Below are 12,426 nucleotides of genomic sequence, written 5' to 3'. Positions count from 1 at the left end.
GTCAAAATACGTTCTTTAGATGCGAAAAATTGAGACTGTAGTTGTAGTATAAAACATCGAGTTAATATCTACAGATTAATCAGTTACTCGTTTTTCAAGTACGAAATAGAGATTCCATCCGATATGACTAGTTCAAACGTCTACAACTGTGGTTTTTATTGTCGGAGCATGACAGTTAAAAAATATAAATAAAAATAGTAATATAATTAGGAAGAGTTCAGTCAGGAAGCCACTTCTCAGACTGCCAGTATTTTTTAAAGAAGTGCTAGATCAATCTTTATTATACGTCATCAGCTGTGCAGAACGTGGCTTGGACCTGGTGCCAGCAAGCACCACGTGGTATTTTGTTCCTTAGTACACTCCTCCTTCTCTTCTGTCTATGTGTAACACTTCCACTAGTTGCTACATACTTCTCAGCGCCTGGTAGAGTTAGGGTGTTAACGTGTATTGAACCGGAAGGTTATTCATGATAACTATAAAAAAACCTCTAAATTGTATTATAGTTTAATTTTTGTAATATAAACAAGTTTCTTTCACAAAATGGCTCTACTTCACTTTCTAACAAAAGATCCTCGCCATCTTTGTATGTTTGTTTTTATAATTTTATATCTCAACTGTCCAGTAACTAGCCAGTGGCTAAACAATTTTCATAATATTTTACGGCGCCATGAAAGAAGTACAAAGGAGGGAGAAATCCGTCTAGTAGGAGGAAGCACTCCCAATCAAGGCAACGTTGAAATTTACCATATGGGCAAATGGGGTTCTATCTGTGACGACGAGTGGGATCAGAGAGAGGGTGACATTGTGTGTCGTTCTTTAGGATATCTCGGAGCAGAAAAAGTAACGGATAACGCGATGTACGGCCAAGGTCGCTGTAAGTCAATGTGCTTTATTAAACAGCTTTCAGCTGTCATTTAGAATAATTTACGCAAACCATGAATTTATGTTTCTTTGATCAAATAAAGTCTATAGTTTAGTGTCAAAGAAATCAGTATTATAACCAAATAATCAACACATAACATGTGTTAGGTGTTTTATCTTTTACAGTGCTACACGTTATCTTTTTATTTCTGTTTTTCTTAATGTTTTGACGTTTCTATACAAGCATAAAAGCATCCTTATTAAAAGCATTTATATAACAAACAAGAAATAAGGTAATATCTTGGTACAATGCTAGCTATATGAAAGTAATTTCGTTGGAAATGAACTATTAATTGAGTGTAAGCTCCTGTTTTTGTTTTTGTTTCTACGTCCCCGATGAATACCCACGCTTTAAACTAAAAAATTAAGAAAATCTGAACTGTAGTTTCTCAGAAGTGACAGTGTTCATGCAAGCTGAATCAGAACATTTTTTTAAAAATAAATGAATGCATATGTAAAACATTATCCAAGAAGAAACATTGTAAAAAACTGAGAAAATTAAAGTTAGCACTGATTTTAGCATCCTAAACACTGAAAACATTAGCTGTAGTCCTGCAAGTCTGGCCTTTATTTATTTAAACCAGAGTTGGAAGAGCAGTGATTTATTTTACAAAATATTATTTGGAAACAGTTAAGTAAATAGCTATTAATACCAATGATATCCGACAACAGCAAAATTAGGAGTACTGGTATAAAAAGTGAGTGGGTCTCCTATTTACACTATTTGAAGCTGTACCACACAAACCGTCCGTCCAGTGAAAAGGTTCCCGTATAATACCCAGCATCAAACCTCACTTTCATTTCGCGTTGGCTTAAAATATTTTCTACTGACTTCTCATCTTAGTTGAATCTTCACTTGCGATAGTAAGACGGTAAAATTGAAACAGTTGCCAAAATTTAAATTTTATATTTTCTTAGTTATTTACAATGTTTATCGTTTTTAAACCTTTACGATTCTTCCATCACAATATTTTATTATTTTTATCATTGGTACGTTTAAATTGAAGTATAATGACTCTCTGCAACAGCTGTATAAAGTTAATTTATAATGATCTACGTCAATATATTTTCTTAAAGAAAAACTAAACGATGAAACCGTTAGCGCTTTCAAGAGTTGGACACATGCGACTTGTTTGATTTGCACAAACTCATAATTCTCAAGTTTTTCAACGTGCTTCACACACATTTATAATCCTTACCGTTTTTTTTATAAACACAGAATTAAAAACTGAAGTCTCATTCACAAAGAGAGGGTTTTTTTTTCTGAATTTCGCGCAAAGCTACATGAGGACTATCTGCGCTAGCCAGTCCCTAAGTTAGTAGTGTAAAATTAGAGGAAAGGAAGCTAGTAATCATCACCCACCGCCAACTCTTGAGCTACTCTTTTACCAACGAATTGACCTAACGTTATAACGCCCCCACTGCTGAAAGGGCGAGCATGTTTAGTGCGACAAGATTCGAACTCGCGACCCTCAGATTACGAGTCAAACGCCCTAACCACGAAACCATGCCGGGTCCAAAGTGAAGGACTAAAGAATTAAGAAAAAGTGTTCTAAGTTTTAAAGAGTTTTTCTCAACTCAATATTTTAATAAAAAGCAGTATACAGACAAGAGTTGTTGCACTTTAAAAGTTCATCGTCCCCAAGTGGCTCAGCGGAATTTCTGCGGACTTACAACGCTAAAAACCTGGTTTCGATACCCGTGGTGTGCAGAGCACAGATAGCCTATTGAGTAGCTTTGTGCTTAATTAAAAACAAAATAACAATAAAAGTTCATCGACGTATTACTGTCTATTTGAAAGAAAAAAGAGAAAACGAGAAAGAGTGGTGTTAACCCTTACTCTGGTAAGAATATTCAATTCAATTAATTCATTAATAATGTCCAAAATTACAAAATGTATTGATTTATTTTAATAATATTGACTTAATTATTTTTGGAACGGTTCATTGTGTTTCTCTTTTATCAATAGTGCAGAGATTTAATGAATTGGCTAGTTGAGAGATTATTTCATTTGATCCTTACAAGAAGTTTATGATTATTTGATCATGTTGAAACGTGCGAGAACTGAAACCAAGAAAATCATGGAAATGAATGCTGTTTGTCTCTGTTAATTTCGTTAAATCATATTAACACAAACAAGATAATTACCAAAAAGAATGTTCAAAGTGTATTTGTTATATGTGGGGCTGTTTAGTTTGTTTTTAATTGTTATTTTGTTTACGTCTCTCTTCGGCTTTTGTTTACACTCTAATTGCATTGATAGTTCGATCTATGACTCTTTCCCTTCTCCAGATAATGCTTTCTTATTCTGCTAATTAAACTTTGTTATATCTGCTTATAAGTATAGAAGAAAAATTAGTTGTTTACCAGTTTTATGATCCGCATAAGAAAAAAAACACGGTTTCAGTGTTGCCATATAAAGGAAACATCCAGATATTTCTAGAGTTAGTTCTACCAAATGAGAGGTTCCCCTCTGGTACAGCGGTAAGTCTACGGATTTAAAGGGCTAAAATCAGGGGTTCGATTCCCCTCGGTGGACACAGCAGATAGCCTGCTGTGGCTTTGCTATAAGAGAACACACCCATCAAATGAAAGATTAGTTCCATAAATCGATAGATAGTTCCTTCAAAAAAGATATAATTAAACAATAGTTACTTCAATAAAACTGAAGAATTAGTTACATTAAATGATAGAATTAATTTCATAACATGATAAAATTAGTTTATCAAACAATGGAATAATGTAGATATATTTTCATTGTTTTTTTTGGAACATGTAGTTAAATATATTAACATGTTTACTACTAAATAACTAAATATACGCCATTTGTAAAGTTGCGTATAAGTCCTGCTGGATATGGATTTATTATACTATTGGTTATGAACGCTGCTGAACTTAAATTACTCGCCAAACTTATCAGAATTTCTCTTAAGTATAAAATAGCTATAAAGTTTAATATTATGTCTGATAAATATGAATCATATTTGATCTTTCTCAAAGGTTCTGTTAATGATAAATCATCTATAATGTTGTTTAGGATTTCTGCTGAAGGTAAGTCTTTCAAAAAAAAAAAAGAGAAATATTGCTGAATTAAAAATATCTGTAAAATTACTCCAAAATTATAACGATAGGAAAAATTCTAATTATATCTGGGGCTTGAAAGTGTTCCGTTGTCATTTTGACAGTAGTATATTGATAGTTACGAAGTGTCTTTAGTATTGTTTAGTTACAGCGAATTGTGATGCTAAAAGTGATTTTCAAATCTTCATATATATGAGAAGTTTATCAGGATGGTGTAATAAGTACATGGCATCTATGAAACAATTTTAAGAAGGTGGTAAAATTAAGGCGTTGTTGGTTTTACTTAAGTAAAATATAGTATGAGAAAGGTTACTGAGGAACCAAAGTGAACACACACTATTTTGTTAGTATTGTTCGAACGTCAGTGACTCACGTTCTCAGGTAGTTAACAAGTTCCAATAAAGATATTTAGAATCTCAAGTAATTATTTAAAATGTTTAAAGTTATCCGTGGAAAATATGTAAAAGCAAGGAAAACATTGTAAAACTGAACTTTAATTAAATGAATATCACATGCATTAGATGCAGTACGTTAATTAATACTTAGTTTAAGTAAATTCTAAACTTTAGCGACTTATCTTGCGGTTACTACCTGTGAAGTTCTGACATGTATACAATTTATATAAAGCTATTAAGAAACTCCTAAAGATACAGTACACATTATATACACAAAACCAAACAAATATACAACTTACAGAAAACTATTATGAAAATCATGAAACCACAATACAAACAACGTATACACAAAACTAAATAAATATACAACTTACAGAAAACTATTATGAAAATCATGAAACCACAATACAAACAACGTATACACAAAACTAAATAAATATACAACTTACAGAAAGCTAGTAGTAAACCCATGAAAGCACAGTACGTACATCATATACACAAAATTTGATAATTATATAATGTATAGAAAGTTGTCATGGAACACTTGAAAATATACGGTACATAATTATATACACAAAACCTGATAAATACACAGTTTATAGAAAACTGCCAAAAAAACTCTTGAAGATATAATGTATATATATGCGTGTTATAAGCACAAAACCTAATAAATATACAGCTTATAGAGAGCTCTTAGAAAATTTCTGAAAATATACAGTTTACACAAAACCTGGTAACTGTATAATTAGTTCAAAGATAGTCTAAATCATTCTGAAATTAAACAATATTCAGGATTCATAGTAAAGTTTATTTGTATAAAGTCTGCTCAAAATTCCATTGTATTAAACGAAATATTGGTAATTATACAGTTTGTTTGATGTTATTCAAACGTAAACTAACTTCTAATCAATATATAGTTTTGTCAATATATATTTTTGCACAGTCTTCGAAAATGTCAAATAACCTTCAACAGATATGCTGTCAACAACTTTTAAAACGTATATAGAACACTGATATATTTTACCCAATACTTGGCTCTTACAAATTTGTTTCAGAACATTAGATACTCAACACATATTATATTCAGTAAATTTGATATGCGTATAATTTATGTATGCCCTTTGCAAAAGACAATTAAACATACACTATATTCATCTGTGCAAAATCCTTGGAGAATACATAATTTTCACAAAGATATCCCAATCTCTGGGCACGATTATACTGTGTATATTAATACCACCATCACAATGTCTTGTAAATGTAGCTTCGAACAACGTTACACAATAAATAGTTAAAGTATAAAATTATAAATATTTTTAACATATTAACTCTATTACCCTTGTTCATCCAATTTGTGTCTTCAAGGGTATATTATCACTTTTGAAATATACATTTAAAGTTACTAATAAGTTCTCCTATAATTTACTGTTTTTACGTTCAGGATTATCATATTCTCACAGAATATGGCTTACTAAATCTGATGAATGTGCATATTCATAATAAATATAATTGTTGTTTTAACCAGAAAATCTTATTGGTAATGTTTACAAAAGTTCTTCAGAAAACTGCTCGTGCACATGAGAAAGGTTGATCTTTAAATACCGTATAGTTTGATCATTAATTATGCTGGTCGTAAGACATTAGTCTCGGTCTTGTTATACAATTTAACACTATTTTCTTTGTTCTGTTCCTTAACTTTTCAAAAACAATAGTATATAATAATATTTTAAACATACTATGTCCGCTATATCTATTTCCATTTGAGATAATTTGAATACATATCATAGTTATCAGCCATGATAAATGTTTTATTCCAAAACATGCATAGAGATATTCCATATGTGAAGTACTTCGAAGTATGATTATACACTTTCAATACTTATTTTGCTAATATACAATGCAGGAACTATACAAAACGTTTGGTAAATACATTTTGCGTTTCAGTAAGTACAATGTATATATATATATTGTATTCATAAAGCATGAATATGTACCATTAGTACAAATATATTGTGCTTAGGAAAATTTTACTCGAGTTTCAAAACATATAATTTATATTGAATATTGAGAAACCCATGTAAATATATAGTTAATACAAATTTATTCTCTCAATTCTAATTAAAGTTGTAGTAAATCCACCATACTCAGAAATTCTAGAAAGGTATACAGTATGAACAAAGTTAGTTCAAAGTAGAAAATTTTGTAAAAATACAGCTTATATAAACCGATTACAAAAGTTGAATAAATTTTTATTATATTCACCATACAGATAAACAATTGGTAAATATACAATTTTCACAAATTTATTCCAAATATCAAGTAAACAAGTAGTTGATAACCTGTATTCACAAATATAAATATAAATAAGCAGTTTGTACAAAGTTTGTTCTTTCCTTCAAATTCTGAATAAGTATATAGTATATAAAAATATTTGGAATATTCATGTAATTAGCGAGTAAAAAAAGAGTATGAAAGCCAAATAACAGACCACTCCTTTATCGTGTTAAAATGAACTGCACTAAAGAAGAGTCACGTTTGGAGAGTTTACACTGTTTGGATGTTATCCAGTTAATTATAAATTACCACAAACAACGCAACAGTTTAAAGCCTATAAAAGTACTACCAGTAATACTATGCCTAGTAGTAGCAGTAGAGAGTACATACAAACATGGTCACCAGAACTGAAATAAATAAATAAAATTTGGGGTGATCAGTGATAATCCATGTAAAAACTGTTAGCAAGGTTCCATATTTTACTAGAAGAGCTGTATCCAAGACTCTGAAGAGGTTGGATAAAAATGATTGTTAGTAACAGTGAATATCGTATTACAAAGTTACATCAGTTCAAGTTTGAGAGAGGTGAAAAAGTAGCATCTATATACAAAACTTTGAAGAGGCTTGGTTGAAAATAGCACTACTAGCAATAAACGGGATCGAGGTATGAACCCCTGTTATGAAGTTAGGTGTAAAGAACTTCGGTTTAAGTTGAGAATGGTGAGAAGCAGAAAATGAGTGGAGTGAACGGGTTAGTGACACCTTTTTAAGTTCAGTCTGTATTGAAGCTATAAGACCCCCTATGGTTATGAAACATTGTAATCTGAGATATGAGTTATCGGTGTAAGGTCATAAAGAAACCAGTTTGTTTGGTGTGGGTGGATAAATTGGTGTAAAATACAGAGAGAAAAGAGGAAAGGAAAAAACGAGAGATGTGAGAGAGAATGAATAAGCTAAGAGCGGCGAAGGAATAGTGTAGTACGCTGCCAATAAAAAACAAAACCTGTTTCAAAAACTTTGTGTTTCTGATTACACAAATAAAAAGCATTTTATTATGTTTACATCAGTATGAGTCAATTTTTGACAGAAATGACTGCAACCTAGATAAACTTGATGAAAGGAATAGGAAAAGTGAAGTGCGAGAATAGAACAATCATACCATTCTGATACTTCAGACTTCACATGAAAGACGACGATCAAGCACAATAATATAACACATCGGGATAAGAAACTGAAATTTTTAGGAAGAGCTATTGATTGTCCCATAATATGTTCTTTACGAGATATATGGCAATGAAGTACAGGTCTTGCCAGCATCTTGCTGTAAATACAGGAATGAATGTTACATGCAGAAATGTCCCCCGCTGGTACAGCTGTAAGTTTACGGATTTACAACGTTAAAATCAGGGGTTCAATTCCCCTCGGTGGACTCAGCAGATAGCCCGATGTGACTTTGCTATAACAAAACACACACACATACCTGGAGAAAAGTAAGACACATGTTAGCACGAAGTGGTATCAATGAATGTGTTGTTGTTCGATAACCGCTGGTGAAAAGAGGTGACCAAACTTAAAAGTTGAAGTGGAAAACAGATAAACATAGTGTATGAAAATCTCTAGGAGTAGGATTTTTACTACCTATTTTGAAATGTGTGGCAAAAATATAAAGCAATTAATTAAGTGTATTACCTTTTGCTGGCATATAAGAGAAATATAAATGTGGTTGTTGACAAAAGTCACTACAATGAAGATCTATTAAAATTTTTGAATAGTTTGAAGGTATACGTTAAAGTAGCTACAAATGTAGGAAACACCATAAGTTACACAGTTCTGATTATATTGTTTTCAGATTTTATTGGTTTCCAAAGACACATCACTCAGTTATTCCCTGCAGACCGACTTTATTTTTCGTTGTTTCACTTTTCCATTACATTGTTTCCAAACACAAAATTGGTGTACCAACATTTATGATAACTTCTTTCTATACTAATTAAGAGACAATAATAAAGTCTATATGCTTTAATAGTATTTAAAAGGATAGTACTCTGTGAAAATTGTCCCTAGAAACAAAGTGAATTACATTTATCATAGTTATTTAGAACCAATAAAAATTTTATGAAAATTAATGAAGTTACTTGATATTCATATTTGCACTGTTAATATAGGTTTGAGAAAACTAGGTATGCATAGTTACCTTAAGCTATTTAGAAATCTAACATGATAAACGTATTTTAATTAAATGTTAAAAAGAAATCCTGAAGGACGTATTTTAAAAACTGATGAGTTCAGAAACCTCAGAAAACATTGCAGTTGATCTTTATGCTGAAGATTATTAAGTTACACGTAATATTAAGTTGTTGAGAATTCCATATAAATCAAATGATTAATTAACTTTACTTAACAGGTTCTACAAAATTCTTTAAAATCTGTAATAAACCTGTCGTTAACACAAAATATTAAAAAGCACACAAACACAACCTAATAAACCTACAGAATATACAACATTTCTAAGAAACCTTTTTTTTCTAATATTTGACAAAAATAACATTTTTCGGGTGTATTTGCTTATATTCTGTAACGGGCCCTTGATTATAGTGGTAACATATATACGTATATTCTTATGCTATGCTGCGTTAAAATATGCTTCTTCATACAATCTTGCCTAAAAACCGGTCCACGAGGAAATAATCCTATACGAATATATGTCTGACCCTGCTATTTATTAATATCGATGGTAAAAACAAAAATAATTAGAGTTAAAAGCAATTGCACGAATGCAGAACTTTATATAAAAATTACTTATAAGATTTTGAATTAAATTTAAAAAAAACAACTCTTACCTAAGCTGGAAAACATGAATAATAATATATTGTAGCATTATATATTACGTTTAAAAAATATTTGTGCTTGACGCGGACAAATATGGATGTTTACATGTAATATAATAGTCTCTAACTTAATATATAATGGTATTCCTATTTTTCCAAATAATCAAAGATCTTGCTGTAAAAATGATAATAAATACTTATAAAAATAAACATTAAAACTTAGTATAAAAGTCCCAGCTTAAAGAAGATTCTAATTCGAATCTTCCACATGATACATAGTTGAGAACTATTACGATATAATTACTGTGATACGTAATCTTTGTAAATGCATGTTATCAAATAATCTAAATCTTTAATTTTAATCATCATGTTAATCTGTTTTCCAAATATTACGAGATGTTCTCTAAACATTATGAGTAAATAATTAAAGATGTTATAAAAACATTTTCATTCGACTAGTATTTGAGCGCAAGACTTCCGCTTGAGACCAGTATGAAAAATAACAACAAACTGAGCGTTATCAACAAAAGCAGCGTTACAAACATAGGAGGTTCTCCCGCTGGTACAACGGTAAGTCTTCAAAATTATAACGCAAAAATCAGAAGTTCGATTCCCTTTGCTGGACTCAGTAGATAGTCCAATGTGGCTTTGCTCTCAGAAAACACATACGAACATCGGGTACCTTTTATTCATATAGACCATATCACTGCCCCTCATATGACGGTGAATGCTGATTACTTTTCCTTCTCAAAATTAAATCTTAATAAATGTGTATCACATGTTTTCCAAACGTTAATTATAGTAATAATATATGTTCAAGGAATGTTCACCCTTTTTATAGTATTTCACGAAAACATAATTTTTTGTACATTTGGTCATCACCTGTCAGTAACCCTCGATTAGGATTTTGACTTATGTGTATTTTCATGTAATACTCAAACATTCTTTTTGATAAAAGCTTAAAGATTGAACCATACTAACAAATGATTGTTGCAGAAATATTCCTACATGGTTGAATATTTGATCCTGCAACTTATAAATTGACATGATAAAGGCAATGATTTTTTTTTCTGAAGGACAAATGCGCGAAGGTTAAATTTTTGTAAAAAATGCTTATAAATTTGTTCACTAAATTTTAACATGTTCTCTTTCACTTAAGGGTCCCCCGCTGGTACAGCGGTAAATCTACGGACTTACAACGCTAAAATCAGAAGTTCAATTCCCCTCGGTAAACTCAGCAAATAGCCTTTTGTGGCTTTGCTATAAGAAAACATACAAACACACATACAATTCTCTTAAAATGAAAAACATCAATAATAATGAATTCTATTGCCATCTATTGGTTAAAAAAATATTTAGGTTGTTTGTGGCACATACAGTCGCAAGTATTTATTACATAATATAGAATTTTCCCTGATTTAATCTATAATTATATTCGTACTCTTTCTAATATTTAAAGATCTTGCTGTGAATATGTATAAAAATGAAAAGTCCTCATTTCCGTAAGACTTTGACATTATAGTCGAGTAATGTAACGACTGTAATGCACAGCCTTTACAATAAAATGTTAACAAATAATTCAAATCCGAAATTTAATCTATTACTCCTTGTTGTTATTCTAATATGGTAATATCTTGCTCTAAACCTAATAAATTAATCATTTTAAAAAGTAACAGAAAATCACCCATCTACTTAGATTTAAACTGGAGACTTCCTCTTGAGAAACATCACTGAGACGATATGAGTGTTACCAACAGAGAGCCGAGCGTTACCGACAAAGGGAACGTCAAGCTCAGGCAGTAGCTTTTATATGTATATAGCTATAGCATTGTTCAGATACTTTATTCAACACATATAGATATGTAATATATCTAAGAAACAATGGTAAATATACAGTTATATAACATTGGTCACAAACTCTGTTTGACCTATTATTATAAAACATTACTAAAAATCCATGGTAAATATGTATTTATATAGCAGTCCTGAGAATGTTTGCCAGTTCCACATGATTGCCTAGGTTAGCAGACTAGTGATTCACATTATCTCTAGCTGCTAATTCTTGTTCACCCAAATAACATACTACATCGATTAATCTTTTTTTAAAATAACTCTATTCCTTTTCACCTTTTCATTGTGCATTTACATATTTATTTTACGTTGGCTATTTGGTTGGAATTCAATCTGTGATTTTCCAAATCTTGGTAGGCCTAGAGCTAGAAATGTAAGACTTTAGGAATTTTCGTGTTTTTTAATTTCCTTATGTATTTTATTTAAATCATTAACTCCACTTGAGTTCAATGTCCCAAATTTACTGTTCAATAATAAACACAGCCAGCAGAAAAACGTTTACAAGTTAGGACAAGCAGTTAATCAAAATGTCCTGTCATACTGGTTTACATTGAATTTTCGAACGCACTGCTTTGTCAGAGCTGGCATCAGTCTACCATTTCTGATGATGCTTTCTTTATCAATAAAACTTTTTGTACCAAACTTGTTCACTACTAAACTTTTAACAATACACTTACAAGTTTTTCTTATTGTCTTTTAAATCCTTTTTCAAACCTGAAGGGTGACACTTCACAAAAAATGTATGCATACAAAAAATTACAGTATCATTTACTACAATGCCCGAAGCAACTGCACATCACGTGACATCAGAGAGGTAAAAAAAGAACCATGAGCGCGAGGTGCAGGCCATGCTGGAAAAAACAAACGTTTCTAAATATCGCAAGAAAATGAACTATAAATTATTATTTGTTTCTTATTATATTTGGTTTTTATTGTACATTTAAATTTATAAAATAGTAATTATGAAATGCTAACTTATGTATTTCCATTACATTTTTTAATGATTTAAATAATTCAATATATAGACTTTAAATTGTCAATAAGCTCCAGTTTCGCCTATATTTTGAAATAAGATG

General features: G+C 30.8%; 1 protein-coding gene across 1 annotated transcript in view; it reads left to right on the top strand.

The window, feature by feature from the left end:
- Window positions 1-298: 298 nt before the first annotated feature.
- LOC143244671 (lysyl oxidase homolog 3-like) overlaps window positions 299-12,426 on the top strand; it is a 50,047-nt gene continuing 37,919 nt past the window's right edge. The window contains exon 1 of the mRNA XM_076489768.1: window positions 299-874. Coding sequence (XP_076345883.1) covers window positions 541-874 — 334 coding nt within the window. The 5' untranslated portion in view covers window positions 299-540. The remainder of the gene's footprint in view (window positions 875-12,426) is intronic.

This window comes from Tachypleus tridentatus, chromosome 2 (assembly GCF_004210375.1).
Source record: "Tachypleus tridentatus isolate NWPU-2018 chromosome 2, ASM421037v1, whole genome shotgun sequence".
NCBI lineage: Eukaryota > Metazoa > Arthropoda > Merostomata > Xiphosura > Limulidae > Tachypleus > Tachypleus tridentatus.
Note: the sequence above shows the minus strand (reverse complement) of the source record. Positions and strands in the feature narration are given on the sequence as shown.